Raw genomic sequence first — 20390 nt, forward strand, 5'->3', positions numbered from 1 at the left:
ATTTCACTTAAGTAGAGACCCAGTCCAAATGAGGAAGGAATAAGGAGAGAGAAAGAGACATCAGTGATGAGAAAGAATCATTGATTGGCTGCCTCCTGCATGCCCCCTATTGGGGTTCGAGTCTGCAAACCAGGCATGTGCCCTTGACTGGAATTGAACCCGGGACCCTTCAGGCCAACGGGCCAACGCTCTATCCACTGAGCCAAACTAGCTAGGCCTGATCACTCTTGTAAAAAATTACATAAGTAAAATTGATCCAACGATTCAGTAACCTGCCCATTGCCTTTTCAAATTCAGGGTACCAGTGATATGATTATGGTATCTATCTCTCTACATCTTTCTCTATGCTAATATAAGTATATAATTAAGTTTATTACTACTGTTTCTTAAAAAAATAAAATGAAGTCATACTATAGCTATTAATCTGTTATTTTGATTTTTCACTAAATATAGCATGAACATCCTTTAGATCTATGAACACTGATAAAATTAAATTTTTACTACTGTGGACATTTTACAAACTCATTAAAGAGAAGGTAGAAAGTAAGGATGCGGAATTGACTTGCTCGAAGCTTCCCAATGTATCAGTGACACCATGTGGTAGAGAATGCTCCCTAATGGTTAAGAGCATGGATTATGAATTTGACTTGCTTGACTTTAATTCATTCTACCATTTACCATCAGTGTTACCTTGGGCAATTATTTACCCTCTTTTTGACTTAGTTTCTTCATTCCTAAAATGTGGGCAGTAATAGTATTTACCTCATAGTTTGTTGTGAGAATTAAATGGAATACTATATGTAAAAGTGCTTAAAACTGTGCACTGTTATAGTAAATGCTCAACAAATGTTATTTGTCATGTTGTTACAAAACACTCAATAAATGTTTTTTATTATTATTACTAGAGACCCGGTGCGCGACATTCATGCACTGAGGGGGTGCGGCCTTAGCCCGGCCTGCGTCCTTTTGCAGTCCAGGAGCCTTGGGGGATGTCGGTCTGCTGCAGAGGCAGGAAAGGCTCCCGCCACTGCCACTGCAGCACCGCTGTGCTCGCCAACTGTCACTCTGGCCTCTGGCTGAGCAGTGCTCCCCTGTGGGAGCGCACTGACCACCAGGGGTAGCTCCTGCATTGAGCATCTGCCCCCTGGTGATCAGTGCACATCATAGTGACCAGTTGTTCCGCCATTCAGTCAATTGGTATATTGCCCTTTTATTATATAGGATTATTATTATTCACAGCCCAGGTCTCACACTGAATCTGATCTGGAAAGCAATATTCAAAACATGAATTTCACATGGAGCTAAGAGTTCCAAGGGAAAAGCAGTACAGTGGCTCTAACTGCTGCAGAGATTTAGTCTTGGTTATGGAAATGTGGTAACTTCCCTTCTCCCTTGCTTGCATTCCAGGTGGGGAGACACCTGCCAAAAGTGAACTGGATGAATTGCAGGAAGAGGTGGCCAGGAGGGCCCAGGAACAGGAACTTCGAAAGAAACAAGAGAAGGAATTAGAAGCAGCTAAAGGGTTTAACCCTCATCCCAGCCGCTTTATGGACTTGGATGAACTGCAGAATCAGGGTAATTGTTGTGAGCATTAGATTATTGGTGATGGGGTCAGCGAGAGAGGGAAGAAAAAATATTCAAGCTCATAAATTTCCTGTCTTCATTTTATTAGCAAAGTTATATTTTATTTTAATTCCGCCATTTTCATGAGAGCTAGTTAAAATAGGAGGTAACAGGCCTCTTGATTGGAGACAGGCACTGCTTTGGGGCCCATCTATTTAAGGCTTATAGATTAGAGATAGTATATTGTTTGTGAAAAATATTTCCCATGAACATCTATAGAAGGTGTAAATAAAACTAGTCACAGTTCAGACAGCAGAAAAGGGCAGTGTGCAAGCCACACTGACTGGAGAATTCTACTTGCTGGGCAGAAACATACCTTCAGGATTTCCCACCGGGAGTTCTAGGGAAGTCAATCTAACAAACAGGCTCTAGGAACATAGAACCTGATTGCCTTCTGGTCCTCTATGATACATTTCCCAATCTCATATGATTTTCATGAGCTTTACTTAAATTTCTTAACTGCCCCACATCTGTCACTTTTTTCCTTCAATTGCTTTAGGATGTCTCTTTGTCCAAGGTCAGACTAACCTTCAAAACAGGAGTTCAAAAAAGCTGAGCTATCTATTTAGGCCCTGAAACCTATATCTCTGTTGTGTATTTTTTCATAAAATGAATTTATTATTCTCATTATTCAGAATTCCTGGATGTAACAAATTGTGCTAAACCAGCATAAAGAATAGGAGTCAATGCTATTTTGGGTGGCTGCTTTCTGTTGATCACTTTCCCCTTTTTACTTAGAGAAGTTTCCTGGGCTAATTTGGGGGCCACTTTTCTCCTGTAATCTTGCAGTCTTTTGATTTAAGTCTATTGTTGACTTTTATTTACCAAGGCATTGTATTTATCAGTTTTAAATTCCTCATTCCTTAGCTATCCCTAAGGATAGTCTTTTCTCCCTGTTTATCCTCAAGATGTATTGCATTGGATCTCAGGTTTATGCTGCTTTTGAAAGAGGAGCCTTTTCATCTCCCTCCCTTGCCTTTTTACTTCCCTTTGTCTGTAGGGTAGTAAGTACATTAAAGTTGAGATGGAATTCCTCTGGCTATATTTCATTTTCAATTTTCCATACACTTTGATTCAGTATCTTTTGAAAAAGCAAGAAATGGAGTGCTAAGATTCTAGAGGATACGAATTAAAATGTAGTACAGCGATTGGTCAACTGTAGTTTCCCTATATCTCTGTAGAAAACTTTAATGACTGTAGCCACCACCTGTTATTATAAAGGTTGAATAGAGTCAGTTGATTTCAAATAAAATGAGGAATTCAGGCCTGGAGGTCGGGGGATTACGTCTCTGGAGGTGGCATAGAACCTGAATGCTAAGTTCTTCAGAACCAACTTGCTACTTCCACCACCTTCCCATTACTCTTCAAGAGCCATGGTGAGTTAGGGAGTGAACGTTAGGGATGTGGAAGAGCCTTTCTTTCATGTCCAACTAAAGGTCAGTGGAGGATTAAGACATTATGGGAGAAATGAGTGACATTTTGATTTTTGTGTGTGTGTGTGTGTGTGTGAGCTTGGGGAAACTCACCACTAATCCCATTTGTAAATGAACTTATATTACAGCTTACTACCAATCGATGGTTATTGAAGGCAAAGGGGTACCTAAACTTGAGGAACCTTTTGCAGAAGTTGCCCTTACAGTACTTTCTTGCTTTTTCATCTGGCTCTGTACTTGGACTCTCCTGCACCTGCTTTGGCACGCATTCACTTTCAGGGGAGGAAGGAGTATCTCATGCTCTCTGTATGGGAATGTAACTTTTGTGAGGTAGGTTTGGTGAGCAAGGACATGATAAAAGTAAATACTTAGCTGTGCTGATGAAAGATATGTGGATGCAAACCAACAACAAAGGCATTTCAACAGATATATTGAGGTTAGGAATTGTAGACTCCCTGTGCCCAAGAGGTGTCCTGGTCTTCCAGATGAGGGTGTTTAGAAAGGACTGTGAATTAATGTAGGAAGGAAGTGTTAACAGATGGCTTTTCAGAATAGTGAAGCCACTTTTGCCTTAACACAGCAGCTGAGGTTTCTTGGAGATCTGGGGTGTTCTGATACTAGTTGGCAAGATTGTGGAAAGGATGGTCAATTCAGGCATAAGAATCTACCTTCTGCTCTAGACAGTGCTTTATTCTTTCCTTGAGGTCTTGGAGTTGGAATATGTGGTGGACAATGACATACCCTCTTTCATGGCCTTGGGTAAGGTGTCAGTTAAGGCAAAAATGGATGTTCTACATGTTTCAGAGAATTCTTAATAGCAATGGACAGTTGGAATAAGGGTAGACCGAAGGCTCAGCAGCAGGGATCTCTGTGCATTGAAGGGAAACAACAGTACATAGGAAAAGTTGGAAGCAATTGTAATGAAAATGAAAAGTGCTGGCCCTTTCAGGGAGGAGTGACGGCTTTGAGAGGTCCCTGAAGGAGGCAGATTCAATATTTGAAGAGTCACTGCATCTGGAACAGAAGGGAGACTGTGCTGCAGCCTTGGCTCTCTGTAACGAAGCCATCTGTAAGTAACTCTAACCACTATGCCTATGGCACTTTTGATTAACTTCATAACAGGTATTAGTGTCGTCCCACTCAGGTGGGATAAAAGCAGCTTTTATGTCTCCTCATTCACTCTCCCAAAGTGAGAGGCTCTTTAGCTATCTTTGCCCTTCGGAGTTCTACTAGTCAGTGTGCCAGGCACTGTGGCCTATGGATATTTACTGGAATCATCTCAGCACGAGTCCACAGATGAATCACCCAGCCAGGCCTACCTTCTTATCCCAGGATAAGTTAGACCTCAGATGTGAGGTTGGCTTGCTCTTTCTCTAGTCACTGACTAGTGAGGTGCAGCTTATGGTAGGAAAGAAGGAATGAATTGACTGCGACTTCCCAGGCCTGTGACTTTGCACTGCATATGTGGTTCTTTATGTTTTTCCCCTGCCTTTCTGGTGTGCCACATCATTAGGGTACAGCAAGGGACTAAGGCTTAGAAGTTGTATCTGGTTCGTAAGTGGGACCCACAAGAAGCTGTGTTCTGTAAAGACACATGTAGGAGTGGATCTTATTTCTGCTGTTGGCCTCCAGGAAGGGGGAGTTGGGAGCAGAGTGTGGAGACCAAAGTCGGACAGATCAGGTGCAAAGGACAAGAGTGGCAACCTCTAAGATGGAAGCACCGATTTACCTTCCTAATTCATTTTAGTTTAACTTTTTGTTTGTTTTTAAAATTTGAATTAACCTGTTTAGCCTCCATGGCTTCTGCGAATGTTCCTTATAGCCAGGGCCAGCTCTGTGCCCTGACAGCATATGCATGGTCCACGCCTTACATTTCTGCTGCATCTTTTGAGTTTTACTGCATATCTTTGCTCATTTTTGGTTCAATTTTATTCTTTTTATTTTTGTTTGTATTTTGTGTTCTGTTTCTGCTATATTTTCTTTTGCATTTTAGCTAAACTAAGACTTGCCCTGCATGGTGCCAGCTCTAGCACGCACAGCAGAGCCCTAGTCGATAAGAAGTTGCAAATCAGTATTCGAAAAGCACGGAGCCTGCAGGATCGCATGCAGCAGCAGCAATCATCGCAGCAGCCGTCGCAGCCCTCAGCCTGCCTCCCCTCACAGGCAGGGGCCCTCCCTCAGCCAACAAGGTAGTGCCTGGGAACCACAGTAGTTCATGTTTGCCAGGGGAGGAAGAGCCCAGGGGTGCTCCATAGCCAGAGCTCTCATTGTCTTGGCAACTACAGGGGAGAGAAGACTCCTCTGAAAAAAATTCTCTTAGGTTAGACATACAGTGAAAGTTCATCTCACTGCTGGTTCTTTTCTTAATAGTTCCTGGAAAGATGTAGGAAATGTAGTATAATAAATAGACCATTTGTTCGTATTTCCTGTGGGGGCATTTGTCCCTGGATTTGTGTAGTAACATGATTATTAAATTTGTACATATGGCATTCTTAGACATGGCAATCCAAGCTATATTTCATGTTGCAGTAGCAGCCATGTGAATTATTTTGGGATCTCAGTGGCTTATTGTCCCTCATGGAAGCAGAGAAAAGAGTCTTTCTTGCTCTGATGAAACCATAGAGAAGTGACACGAAGATTTCCTTTGTTTTGCTTTGCTATGGTTAGGACTGGCCATTAGTGTAGTTCTCACATTTTAGCCCTTGAATTTGGCTGTTCCTCAGAATAGGTAGATTTAAGTAAAAGTAAATATTGGCTGTTAATAAACCTGAGTAGTTTTCAGAACATAAACATTATAGCAGCTAGCATTTTTTGGACATCTGCCTATGCTCAGGCACTAAGTTTAAGTACTTTATGTTTTATTGTATTTAATTCTCACAATAAACTTAGGATAAGGACTGTTATTTAGTGATACTGTATAAATAAAGAAATCAGACTTAGAGGATAAGATAAGTAAGGTACTATTATTTAGTGATACTGTATAAATAAAGAAATCAGACTTAGAGGATAAGATAAGTAAGGTATTCAGTATTATTCAGCTAATAAGTGGTAAAAGTGTGGAATTCAAATTCAGGTAGGTCTATTTGACTTCATTAGGCTTCTCATATAAATATAATATCATATTTTCCATAATATTGTAAGAGTAACTGAGTGACTGTACCCACAAAAGTTTATAGCATATTGTCATTTAAATGTAATTCTTTCGTCGTATACTCCACCAGCAGAATGTTGTTATGAGAACCTGATCAGATATGTTTTGAATATAAGCAATTTAGGCAACTAAACTCTTTCCAGAAAATTTATGCCACTTGATGTATGTGAGTTACTGAGGTTTTATTTTAGTTCTTCTAACACAATTTTTAGGTCAGAAATACAAAACAATTAGTAAGAAACCAATAAATACAGTTAATCCTGACTTCCACTCCCAAATTCCAAGACAGTCACAGTACCTTACTTTGGGGAAACATCTCGGTGCGTAATACAACCAAATTCAGATTATGAGAACATATTTGAAACGGTTGATTTTTATGTAACCCCATGAACCCAAGTTACCCTGTACTATGGCCTTTTGGTTCTTTTGGCTATTCTGCCTCTTAGGACCCCAGGTATGAGTGATTTCTAGCTTTTGCTTACTTCCCAGGTCATCTGCATGTGGGACTAGAAATTTTTTTTAAATTTTCAAGTAATATATGATTGGAATAGGACTGTGTGGGTAGTAAAGAATATTGGCAAGGGCTTTACTTAATATTACTGAGTGCAGTTTTGGTGAGGGCATGTAATAAAGAGGATTAATATTTAATTGGGTGTGAGCAGACCATGTGCCTTCTCTTGTGAGCCTCTGAACTGTTGACTTAGTTGTGCTTGTCTTTCCATTTATTTTCACCATTCCCTTGGTGGATAGCTAGAACTTGGAACTGAATGAACAGTTTTTTTTGTAAGTGATCTTGTCAATCAAGACAGCTTACAACTGGCTCTCTCCCTTTATTTCAGTGAACAGCCTATCCCGCTCCAAGTACTGTTAACCCGGGAGGCCCAACTGGAACCCTACACGAATACAGAGTTTGGGGCCAGTTCTTTCGTCTACTCATCTGCTTCCTGCCATGAGTCACACTCATCACTGTTCTCAGAGTCACCTGCCCTCTCTGCCCCACAGCATAATTCCCCCAGTAGGTCTGCCTCGAACCTTCTTAATTCAGTTGAGGTAGATAGCATTGACCCCTCTGTGTTCCACAGGCAGGGCTTACCTAAAACACCAGGGAGGACTGAGAAGAACTCTCATCATACTTGGGAACCATTGGATGTACAAGAGGGTAAGCTGCAAGGCTACAGGGATGACAACAGCAGCTGCAACAGGTTCCCCCCTCAAGAAGGAAGAGGCATTGATCAAGAAGAGCTATTTCAAGAAAAGAGGGATACTTCTGGCTCATCCCAGGTGATGCCTTGGTCACATCCAACTGGAACAGCTGGGTGTGAGAGAGGAGATGCACACACCCTAAGCTGTAGTCCTGCAAGTTCATCAGCTCAGCCTGGCCTCCCCCTTTACAGAGCCTGCCACCCTATAATGCCTGCTGCTTCCTCATCTGTGTTTCACTCTCCTGATACTGTGCAGAAAACTAACCAATGCCTCCAAGCCAACAGCCTCACAACTTTGTTGACGTCAAAAGTGGACGGAAGCAGTGAGGAGCCCTGTAGGCCAGAGTTTCCAGGCACAAAGGGGCTTGTTCGCTCTCTGACAGAACAGTTCCAAAGGATGCAAGGCGCCACCACGAAGGATGGCACAGGCACCCAGGATAGAAGTTTTCCAAATAGTCGGAAGAAGAACTCTTCTCCTTCTGACTCTCAACCTCCTTTCCCACAAGGTCAAGGGAAAGGCCATTGGCCTTGGGCTAAACAGCAGCCCTCTGTGGATGGTAGGAACAGACTGCCTTCCCGGGAAGAAACTCCTGATCATCCTTCCCTTGCGATGAACTCTGGGCTACCTAATGGTGAAACTTCTTGGGGAGGACAACCCAGGTTGGCAGAGCCAGATATGTACCAAAGGAAGCCATCTCAAGTAAGAGATGCTAGGCCTAAGGAATTGGGCAGCAATGTTGACTTGGGGACTCCCTTGCCTTTGGATTCCTGGGTGAATGTCACAAGGCTCTCTGATTCTCAGCTTAAACATGGAGCCCCTGGGCCAGAAATGAAGTCCTCCCTGAAAAATCCCCATACTTGTGTAGCCTATCCAGACAGAAACCACATCTTTTTTCATCCACATTGGAACCAAGATACAGAGCAGGAGACCTCAGAATTGGAGTCTCTCTACCAGGCCAGTCTTCAGGCTTCTCAAGCAGGCTGGTCTGGATGGGGGCAGCAGGATGTGGCCTGGCATCCACCTAGCCAAACAGGTAAGCGTGCTACCAGGGGTGGGGGGTTGGGGAACATATAAAAGCTGAAAGCATGAGGACAAGATCAGAGGTGGGGTGGTGTTCTGTCCAAATAGTATCCCCAGCTTAGGAGGTGGTAGTAAAACTTTTGACTTTATTTGTAAAGACTTCAGGACAAGGGCTAGATATTTTCTGGCTAGAGTGAAGAATGGGGGCAGAATCATCACTCATGGGCCCATTCCCTCCTTCTAAAGAGAGAAACCATTGAGTATATGCCAGAGCTTCTTCAATATACACTAAGGAATGGCACATATGTCTTTGAAAGTAACTGGTGTGACATGGGTGAGGGAGACTTCCATGGCTTAGAAGCTAAACTAATCCCAAGATCCAGCTTCCAGATCCAACTTGCAGTGAGGATGTGCCCGTTAAGTCTGCAAAGGGCATTATCAGATCACACTGAACCAGCAATAAATATCAAGACCTTCCCTGATCCCTCCAGGAACTGTCCAGTTTAGAATTTTCAAGGTAGTATGCCTTTAGGGTACCCGCTCGCTGACTTTTCATGAGATTTTATTATGTGAATTCTATACATTAAATGCATATTACAGACTTAGTTCTAGATATTGAATAAAGAAAGAATATTTATAGCTTAGATTCATGAACTTAAGAATTTCAAAGCCTGAACTATCATTAACTGTCAGTATACATTTGGACAAGTCACTTAATATCCCAGTATCAGGTTTTTACCTATAAAAAGGGAAAATTAGTTCAATGATTTTTTTTTAAGATACCTTCCAACTCTTAAAATATGTATGATTCTATAAAATTGAACTCAGAGAACTTTATCTTCAGCTCGGGCCTAGCAGTTTCTATAATAGTATGGGTTCCTTACATGCTGCCAACCAATGTTTAATTACAGCCAAACAAGTGTTCAATGAGTACCTACTATGCTCCAAGGAGCTGTGGGGAGATATCACATAAATATGAAATTTGATATGATTTTTAGGATGTGCATCCTAGTGTAGACTTTACAATAACATTTCTTAAGTGCTCCTCAGGTACATGGGGGCAGGACAATATAAGAAGATTCTAAAGAATGAGGGAAAGCTGGAGTCTGCCTTAGTTAGCTTCCTGTATAATGTAATGGAGAAAGAATAAACAAATGTCAAGTGTCTTAATAATCATAAACACATAAAATTACATTGTAATCTATATGTATATAAATGCCTAGGCGACCATTCGACTGGTAGCTATGACACACACTGACCACCAGGAGGCAGATGCTCAACGCAGGAGCTGCTGAGTGACAGTAACATTACAGAGTGCCCTCTTGCACTCTGGGACCCCTCGGGGGATGTCAGACTGCCAGTTTTGGCCCAATCCCCTGCAGCCCAGGCTGAGGGACCCCACCTGCCGGAGGGATCCCGTTCACTCCACAGATGCCCTTTGAGCCTGGAAGACCAGGGAGGGACCGTGGGAGGTTGGCTCCAGGGAGTGTCCGGCCCGTCTCGCCCTGTCCCGCCCTGTCCCGCCCTGCCAGCCACCTTCTAATTAATTTCCTTTCAATGTGCACCAATCCATGCACCGGGCCTCTAGTCCAGTGGTCGCCAACCTTTTGGACTGCATGGACCACCAGTGATCTACGGACCACCGGTTGGTGACTGCTGCTCTAGTCTATATAAATAAAAGCCTAACCGACCAAATGACCGGTCGACCAGTTGCTATGATGCGCACTAACTACCAGGGGGAAGACTCTCAAAGCAGGAGCTGCCCCTTGGTGGTCAGTGTGCTCCACAGCAGGAGCGCCGCTCAGCTGACAGATGGGCGCCAGATGCAGGGCTCACGGCTGGCTGCCGCAGCCTGGAGAACACAGCAGAATGACAGCGAGGCTACCGACTGGTGGCGACGGCAGGTGGGCTGGGATGAGCAGGAGTGGCAGGTGTCGTTGGACTGCCAGTTTTGGCCCAATCCCTGCAGGCCATGCCAAGGGACCCCACCAGTGCACAAACCTGTGCACTGGACCTCTAGTTAAAATATAATTAACTAATTTACTGTCAAACATTATATTATAAAAAAAACAAAACAATAAAGAACTTATATTACCCAAAATAGCAACATTTTTCACTGTGAATAGTTGTAAAATATAGAAAGTAATAAACATTATTGATAATCCCATAATCCCACTCTTAAAATTTCATGAGTTTACTTCTGGCTTTGTTTTATTATTATTTTTTAATCCTCACCCCAGGAGTAAGGATATTTTTCCATTGATTTTTTTTTTTTTGAGAGTGAGTGGAAGGGAGGGAGAGAGGGAGGGAAGAGAGAGAGAGAGAGAGAGAGAGAGAGAGAGAGAGAGAGAGAGAGGAGAGAGAGAGAGAGAGAAAAAAACATTGATGTGAGAGAGACACTGATTGGTTGCCTCCCACACACGCCCCAACTGGGGTCAGGTTTGAACCTGTAATTGAGGTACATGCCCTTGACCGGAATTGAACCCTTAACCCTTTGGTCCTCAGGCTGATGCTCTGACCACTGAGCAAAACTGGCCAGGGCCTGGCTTTGTTTTTCATACATATTTACTATATACTGTATTTTGTTTTACTTTTACAAGAAGTAGGATCATTATGATATGGTTGATTATTTAGGCTATTTCCAATATTTTAATAATATCCTTTGGTGAATATCTTTAAACTTAAGTATTTGACCATATTTCTGATAAGCTCCTTAGAATAACTTTTAGAAGAGTAATAACCTAGTTGAAGGTTATAAACTTTTAAAAACTCTCTTGATATATAGACAAATTAGCCTTCTAAACTCAGAAGTTCAAGGATTATACTCCTAAAATCAATATGAAAGAGTACCTACCAATCATTAATTTTTTTTCTTTAACACTGAACAAAAACAAATTTTAAAAATCCATCTAATGAGTCAGTTCTCAAAATACTTGCCAAACTAAACTAGCCTTTATTTTGGTTAGAGTCTGTTTTAAATTGTGTCTTTTAAGAACTGACATGAACCCTGGCTGGTGTGGCTCAATTGGTTGGAGCATTGTCCTATATGCTTGGAGCATCGTCTGTTGAAAGGCCACAGATTCAATTCCTGGTTCAGGCACATACCCAGGTTGTGGGTTCAATCCCCAGTCGGGGTCATGCACAAGGTAATCAGTTGATGTTTCCCTCTCACATCAATGTTCCCCTCTCTCTAAAATAAATAAAAGCGTGTCCTCTGGTGAGAGAAAAAAAAGCTGATGTGTTTAAAAAACAAAGAACTGACATGACATAAAAATGATGAAGTGGAATAAATCAGGTAGTTACTGATGAAGGAAAATGCCAATTACCATTCATATATGACAAAATACATCTTTGGGGGAGTCCTTATTAGAGAGTATTTATTAAACACCAAATTACTTTCCCCCCCACATCTTTATTGATACATAAAATAACAGATAACATCGTGTACATTTAAAATGTATAATGTGATGGTTTGATACATGTCTATATTATGAAATGATTACCACAATAAGGTTAGTTAACAACCATCACCACACATAATTACAATGTCTTTTGTATTGAGAACATTTAAGATCTACTCTCTTAGCAACTTTCAGGTATATAATACAAGTAGAGGCCCGATGCATGAAATTCGTGCAAGAGTAGGCCTTCCTTCCCCCGGCTGCTGGCTCAGGCTTCCCTCTGACACCTGGGACCTGGGCTTCCCTCCAGTCACTGGCAGGCACCCTGGACCTGGGCTTCCCTCTGGCCGCCAGCAGGCACCCAGGACTCGGGCTTCCCTCGCAGCCCCTCTTTGTCTAGAAGGACATCTGGTCTAATTAGCATATTACACTTTTATTATTATAGATAATTTACATACCATACAATTAACTTAAACTGTACAATTCAGAGGTTTTTATTGTATTCACAGAATCGTCCATCACCACAATTTTAAAGTGTTTTCATCACCCCAAAAAGAAAGCCTGTATCCATTAGTGATCACTACCCATTTCCTCCTACCCCTTTTCCCCAGCCCAGGCAACCTCTAATCTATTTTCTGTGTGTAGATTTGCCTGTTTGGGACATTTTATGACATTTTATATAAATGGGATAATATAATATACTGTTTTTGTGACCAGAAGTACCTAAAGATTTATAAAAACACTAGAGGCCCAGTGCACGAATTCGTGCACCAGTGGGGTCCATCGGCCTGGCCTGCGGGATCAGGCCAAAATCGGCTCTCTGACATACCCCAAGCGGTCTCATTGCGAGAGGGTGTAGGCCAGGCCGAGTGACCCCACTGGTGCACGATTGGGGCCAGGGAGGGACGTGGGAGATTGGCGAGCCAGGGAGGGACCATTCGTTCGACTGTTCAACCAGTCGCAATGATGCGCACTGACCACCAGAGGGCAGACGTTCCTACCGGTAGGTTAGCTTGCTGCTTGGGTTGGGCCGATCAGGACTGAGGGAGATGGGCCAGACACGCCCTGGAGCCCTCCCACAGTCCTTCCCTGACTCCAGTCATGCACCAATGGGGTCCCTTGGCCTGGCCTGCACCCTCTCACAATCCTGGACCCCTCGGGGGATGTTGGAGAGCCGGTTTTGGCTCAATCCCCACAGGCCAGGCCGAGGGACCCCACTGGTGCACCAATCCATGCATCGGGCCTCTAGTATGTTAATAATTGGCCAAAATAATCACCATCCATTAGTGATAAGTACATGGGAGTGGGGAGTATTATAACATTTTACTCTTTTAAATATATTTGAAAATTTTCCATGACGAAAGGTTATTTTTTATTTTTTGGATAAGGTCTGCCCAACTTCAAAGAAAGAATACAGGTCAAGGTCAATCCTATATAATAAAAGTCTAATATGCTAAGTGTCCAGTTGTCCATTCAACCAATCAAAGCATAATATGCTAATGATATGCTAAGGCTGCTCAACTGCTTGCTATAACGTACACTGACCACCAGGGGCCAGATAGTCGACTGGTTGACCAGTTGCTATGATGTACACTGATCACCAGCGGGCAGACACTCCAACCAGTAGGTTAGCTTGGTGCTGCGGTTGGGCTGATCAGGACTGAGCATATTAGACTTATCACTAATGGATGGTGATTATTTTGGCCAATTATTAACATACTAGAGGCCAATGCACGGATTGGTGCACCAGTGGGGTCCCTCAGCCTGGCCTGTGGGGATTGGGCTGAAACTGGTCGGAACGTCTGCCCTCTGATGGTCAGTGCACATCATTGTGACTGGTTGAACAGTTGAACGAATGGTTGGACACTTAGCATATTAGGCTTTTATTATATAGGACTAGTGGCCCGGTGCACGAAATTCGTGCACGGGGGAGGGTGTGTTCCTGCACCCTCTCCAATTTGGGACCCCCTCGAAGAATGTCCTACTGCCAGTTTACAGGGATCAGGCCTAAACCAGCAGTCGGACATCCCTCTCGCAATCCGGGACTGCTGGCTCCTAACCGCTCACCTGCCTGCCTGCCTGCCTGATTGCCTCTAACCACTCTGCCTGCCGGCCTGCTCGTCCCCAACGGCCCCCCCCTGCTGCCAGCCTGCTTGCCCCCAAATGCCCCCCCGCCAGCCTGATCACCCCAAACTGCCCCCCCTGCTGGCCTGCTCGCCCCTTCCTTCCCTCCCCACTGGCCTGCTCATCCTCAATTATCCCCCTGCTGGCCTGCTCACTCCAAACTGCCCCCCCTGCTGTCCTGATCATCTCCAACTAACCCCCACTGATGGTCTGCTTACCCCAATGGCCCTGCCCTCCACCAGCCTGATCACCCACAACTGCTCTCCCCTCTTGGCCTCTAACCACCTCTACCTCGGCCCCACCACCATGGCTTTGTCCAGAAGAACATCTGGAAGGTCTCCTAGTCTAATTAGCATATTACTCTTTTATTAGTATAGATATATTTGTCTGTAAATTTGGTTATGATTGCAGATATGAGTAGGACCAGGTAAAATTTTATAGAATGGGCCTTTTATTACAGATGGTTTGCCATGTATGCATTTTTTCTAAAGAAGTAAAAATTACTTTAAAAAATGTTTCAGGAAGACTTTGAGAAATTTACAGTATCTGCTTTTCTTCCAAGAAAGTTGTCACTTTTATGCCAGAGTGAGAATTATTTGTATGCTTTGTATGTCAGCATTGGGCCACTGTGACTGGGGGGCACTTAGCTTGACTTGAGAATAATTATCTTGCTCACTGGCTGGGAGGGAGGGTGTGTGGCAGAGGAGATAAAACTCAGTTCTGGATTATTCATAGATTGCTGACTTTCTGGATTGATTGTGCAAGCCCTCCTTTTATTGATGTCCACCTTCTATTGACAGACATCTACCCTGGGAGAGAAATGAGATGAAACTCTCTTTCTTTTCATTGTAAAAAGCATTTGAATTCCTTGTGATAAGGCCACCCAGCCATCCACAGTCAGGTACACACATTTTCATGGAGGATGTTCCTACTCTTGAATAAATTAAAACAATTTTTTTCTTTTAATTTAAACTTTCTTCTATAGCTGTTTTCTTGTTACTTAAAAGCTAGTTTTTTTGAAACTACTTCCAAAGCTTTTCAAGCTGTATATGTCCTTGGAATGAATTTATAAATAAGAATTGAGCCCGGCCGGTGTGACTCAGTGCTTTAGCATCGACCTATGAACCAGGAAATCACAGTTTGATTCCAGGTCAGGCCACATGCCCGGGTTGTGGGCTTGATCCCCAGTACAGGGCGTGTAGGAGGCAGCCGATCAATGATTCTCTCTCATCATTGATGTTTCTATCTCTCTCCCTCTCCCTTCCTCTCTGAATCAGTAAGAATATATTTTAAAGAGAGAGGGAAAGAGAGAGAGAGAGAGAGAGAGAGAGAGAGAGAGAGAGAGAGAGAAGAGTATATATGTTTGTAAATAAGAAAACAAGTATTTGATGCTCTTAGAAAGTCTTATTTTCTTTCATTAAAACTTGTGCAGTATAGGGAACTCCATAGATTCTCTTAATTTGAAGAAAGTTAGAGGGAAAGGTACTAATTCAGAGTTCCTTGGGAAAATGTGTCACATATATTTTTTTATGTTTATTTTTTTTAATCAAAAACTGAAATGTTTTCCATTCAGAAAATATATTTGGATCTAAATATCTTCTATAATTTTAACTCTAAAATATCAATTTAAATATTTTAAAAATGGTTGGGATGTTTGTTTTTTTAAATAAGTTAGGTTACTGGAGTTCTACATGTTACTGGATCACCTGGGGTAATTTTCTGATTGGAAAATTAAGAATTATAGTCAGAGGGGAGGACATGAGAATTTTTAAAGAACATATTCAATTTACTTTAGAAGCCGAACCTCGCTTATCATGTGACTTGTTTTGTATGTTTGTTAAACTATATTATCACATAAGCATTGCTGCTATTGGGACAAACAGTGACAGTTGATTCGGGTCATTTGAATGTCCACTGTCTGTTTTAATTTGTATGTTCGTTTTGACTCTGTAATATGTTCAAACTTCAGTAGAAGTCATGAGAACCTATTATTTTTGCCTGCTCCTTCCTTTACGTTGGAAATACTCTATTTTACTCAGAGGGACCTTAACTTTGATGTAAGGGATTGTTTCCGTTGCCAACTGTTTTCTTCCTTGCCAAGTAAGAGAGTTGTTGTGAACTCTTCAGTGATGCCTTCCCCAGGATATTTGCAGATGTGGTTGGGAAAAGTCATTTCATCCCCGACGTTTGCATGTCAGGTGCTGGGGTGCCGGGGTGCCACCTCGCCTGCGGCTCTCCGATCCCGATGTGGCTCTCTCTACCTGCATGGTGACCACCGGGCCTGTGCCCCGGCTCTCTCTCCCTCTGATCGCCATGGCAACCATAGGACCCCAGATGCCAGGGGTGCTGCCTGGCCTGCAACCTGGCTTTCCGATGGCGATCACCGGCCAGGGGGGGGGGGGGGCGCCTTTGACATGCCACTGGGCTCTTGCCTGCTGCCTGGGTTTCCGATCACTGTTCTTCCATCCTTCTCCTTTCGCCTCCCATCATTGTGCCTACATATGCAAATTAACTGCCATCTTTGTTGACAGTTAATTTGCATATCACCCTAATTAGCCAATGGGAAGTGTAGCAGAGGTATGGTTAATTACCCTTTTTGTCTTTTATTAGATAGGATGGCCAATAATTGATTTAGGTATAGCACCCTCCCCTTCCCCTTTCCCACTGGATTATTTTAATGCAAATCCCCAGACATTTCATCTATAAACTAGAGGCCTGATGCACGAAATTCATGCAAGAGTAAGCCTTCACAGCCACAGCGGCTGCCTGGATTTCTCCCTCACAGCCGCGGCGGTTGCCTTGATCCTGTGGCTGCAGCCCCGGCTTCGTTTGGAAGGTCATCTGGAAGGATGTCTGGTCTAATTAGTTTATTACTCTTTTTTTTTTAAATATATTTTATTGATTTTTTTACAGAGAGGAAGGGAGAGAGACAGAGAGTCAGAAACATCGATGAGAGAGAAACATCAATCAGCTGCCTCCTGCACATCTCCTACTGGGGATGTGCCCGCAACCCAGGCACATGCCCTTGACCGGAATCGAACCTGGGACCCTTGAGTCCGCAGGCCGACGCTCTATCCACTGAGCCAAACCGGTTTCGGCTAGTTTATTACTCTTTTATTATTATAGACTAGAGGCCCAATGCACAAAATTCGTGCAAGGGGCTCAGCCCTCGCAGCCGCAGTGGCTCCCTCAGTACTCGCAGCCCGGCTTCGTCCGGAAGGACGTCTGGAAGGTCGTTCAGCTGTCTGGTCTAATTAGCGTATTATGCTTTTATTATTATAGATAATTTAGAATCTATCTCAAAGAAATAAAGACTTTTAAAAGGCAAAACTATAACATTACACATAAAAGTAACAATAATTTCTTAATATAATGCAGTTACCAGTATTCATATTTTTTCAGTTGTCCCATTGATGTTTTTCACAGTTAGTTTACTTCAAATCAGAATCCAAAGAAGATTCTCACATTGCATTTTGCTGATTTGCTTCAAGGCTTTTTTTTTTCTTAAGGCCTGTAAGATATCCTTTATCTTTTACCCCCATTTATTTGTTGAAAAAATTTCATCATTTATCCTCTGCATTCTAGATTTTATTGATTATATTCTAGAAGAGCTTTTTTAAAATTTTCTAAACATGTTCTTCTAGCCTCTGATTTTCCTATAACCTGGAATCCTTAGGGCTAGAGGATTGATTAAAATCAGATTCCATTTAAAAAAAAATTTCATAGGTAGGACTTTAAACTTCTTATATCAGAAAGTACATAATATCTGGTAGTCTTTCTTGTTACTCTTTATCGGTAGTAGACATTATCCTAATTCTACCATCTATCAAATCCAGAAATCCCTCAACAGTACTCTTAACAGATGGCCACCTCCACCTCTGCTTAAATATCTTTAAAGGAATCAGAGTCTACTCCCTTCAGGACAGCGGTCACCAACCTTTTGGACTTCACGCACCACCGGTTGGTGACCGCTGCTTCAGGAGGTTTCAATAGCCACCTCCTGTCTAGGGAATCATGCTTGACTTGACTAGCGGAGCACCAGATTCTAATCATCGTAGCTGTAATTCTTAAATCTGACTGCCCATCATAGTCACCTGATGAGTAGCTTTTAAAAAAAAAACAAAGAAATAATTTTATATAAATGGGATCATAGCACACATGCTGTTTTTATTATGGATAATTTTACTGTTTCTCTCTCCTCCCCTCACATTAATCCCTACCTTTTATTCCCACCTTCCCAGGTAATAATGTAATGTGCATATTTCTGTAGTTTACTGTTCATAAAATCTTATGTAGATTGACATATAGTGTTTTTTGGGGGGGATAATATTACAGGTTGTTGTTTTTTTCATCTTAACAATACTTCATGAAAATCCCTCCCAAGTTGGAGTGGATGCCAAGGTTGCGGGCTCAATCCCCAGTAGTGGGTATGCAGGATGCAGCCGTTTGATGTTTCTCTCTCATCAATATTTCTCTCTCTCTTTCCTCCCTTTCTCTCTCTCTCAAATCAATAAAAACATATTTAAAATAAATAAGTAAATATTTCTATGCTCTAACCACAAAGATTCCGATTCAGTAGGTCTGTGGAGAGGTACAGGAAGCTGTATTTTTTAAAGCTCCTAGATGAATCTGAGGTAGTTTTAGAACAACTATGTTTAAGCTCCAGGAAACATTAAAAAATAACTGGTCTTCTAGCATAATATCAGCAATAACATGTGTCAGCCTGATAGCATATAAAATCAAAATACCAAATCAAGACAGGAATTGGCAATAGGCATAGATATATAAAATACAGGTCAAGGGCATGTACATCTTCAGAATGGAAGGCTTATTTAGTTATATTGGGGCAAGCCCCTTGGAAGTCACATATCCAGTTTGTAGCAGTTCTTAACAGTCTAGCAAGATTTTGAGGAAGAGGTAAGCATTTAGTGATTGTTTAGAACATAAATGATTGAGCCCAGCTGGCATAGCTCAGGGGTTAAGCTTCAACCTATGAACCAGGAGGTCACAGTTGGATACCTGATCAGGGCACATGCCCGGGTTACAGGCTCGATTTCTAGTGTGGGGTGTGTAGGAGGCAGCCAATCAGTGATTCTCTATGATCATTGATGTTTCTCTCTCTCTCTCTCTCTCTCCCCTCCTCTCCCCCCCTTTTTCTCTGAAATCAATACTATATAATAAAGAGGTAATATGCAAATTGACCATCACTCCAACACACAAGATGGCCTCCCCCATGTGGCCACAAGATGGCCAGCAGGGGAGGGCAGTTGGGGGCGACCAGGCCTGCAAGGGAGGGCAGTTAGGGGCTATTGGGCTGGCAGGGGAGCAGTTAGGCATCGATCAGGCTGGCAGGGGAGTGGTTCTGGGGTGATCAGGCTGGAAGGCAGAAGCGGTTATGGCAATCAGGCAGGCAGGCAGGCGAGTGGTTGGGAGCTAGCAGTCCTGGATTGTGAGAGGGATGTCCGACTGCCCACCGGGATCGGGCCTAAACGGGCAGTCACACATCCCTCGAGGGGTCCCAGATTGGAGAGGGTGCAGGCTGGGCTGAGGGATACACACACCCCCATGCACGAATTTTGTGCACCGGGCCTCTAGTAAAAAAATTTAAGTAACTGAGAGAAGCTAATGGAAATAAAAGAGCATTACACATACAAAATATTACTGAAGAGCTCCTATTCATAAAATTAAAAAATTGAGAGACTTGAATTTTAATACTGGTTAAAGGACTTACTACCTGTCAGACCATGGAACTTATTTTCCCATAATGTAAAATGAGGAGGTTTGATAGATGATTATTCAATCATTTCAGTTTCTAACTAGACTATAGATAACAGTTTCTTTGTCATCACAGATGCTCTAGAGAATCATTGTGTTGGAAAATTTCCTCTGTATATATATATATATTTGTCTTGGGCCCAAGTCTTGAAAGAAGCAAAGTTAATGTTTACAAAAATGAAATGAGGCAAGATGGGACATTAAGCTATCTCTCCACAGAGCCCCTTCTCTACGAGGTTCTTCAAGGCCTGTGATCTGAGACCTTCTGTGACCTATAAGAAACAACCCATATTCTGAAACTCCTGTTTCTACATTCGAAGAGCATACCCTCAATTAGATTTTGGGATGCATATTTGTTATTTAATGAAACAACTCCTGAATTTTGTGCTGTGAGGCACAGAGTTTAGGCTCCAAGAAAAGGGATGGCTTCAACTTGTATTTACCTTTCCCTCCTCAGGCTCTGCAGATGACATGGGAAGAAGGCTGCACTCAGCCCCTGGCCTTGGCCTCTCAAAGACCCCAACAGCAGAAATGGAGCAGAGTCTCCATGAAGCCAGCACAGTGCCAGCTTCTCAGGTAGCAGTTTCAGGTGCTAAAGTGCTGGGCATGGGGTGGTATGTTGGGGAAGAAATTGTGGCAATATGAGCAGTTGGCTTGGTT

The 20390-nt window shown here is 42.7% G+C and overlaps 1 protein-coding gene across 4 annotated transcripts in view; it reads left to right on the forward strand.

Annotated features, from left to right (window-relative positions):
• The window catches only part of USP54 (ubiquitin specific peptidase 54), an 80597-nt gene that overhangs the window by 51413 nt on the left and 8794 nt on the right, over window positions 1-20390 (forward strand). For 3 of the 4 annotated variants that reach the window (XM_081105402.1, XM_081105403.1, XM_081105404.1), the window contains 5 exons: window positions 1408-1575; window positions 4006-4125; window positions 5050-5245; window positions 7047-8443; window positions 20188-20306. In XM_081105402.1, coding sequence (XP_080961528.1) covers window positions 1408-1575; window positions 4006-4125; window positions 5050-5245; window positions 7047-8443; window positions 20188-20306 — 2000 coding nt within the window. Of the gene's footprint in view, window positions 1-1407; window positions 1576-3990; window positions 4126-5049; window positions 5246-7046; window positions 8444-20187; window positions 20307-20390 lie in introns of all 4 variants that reach the window. The other variant, XM_081105401.1, reaches the window with a different exon arrangement.

This window comes from Myotis nattereri (genome assembly GCF_964212035.1).
Source record: "Myotis nattereri genome assembly, chromosome: 13".
NCBI lineage: Eukaryota > Metazoa > Chordata > Mammalia > Chiroptera > Vespertilionidae > Myotis > Myotis nattereri.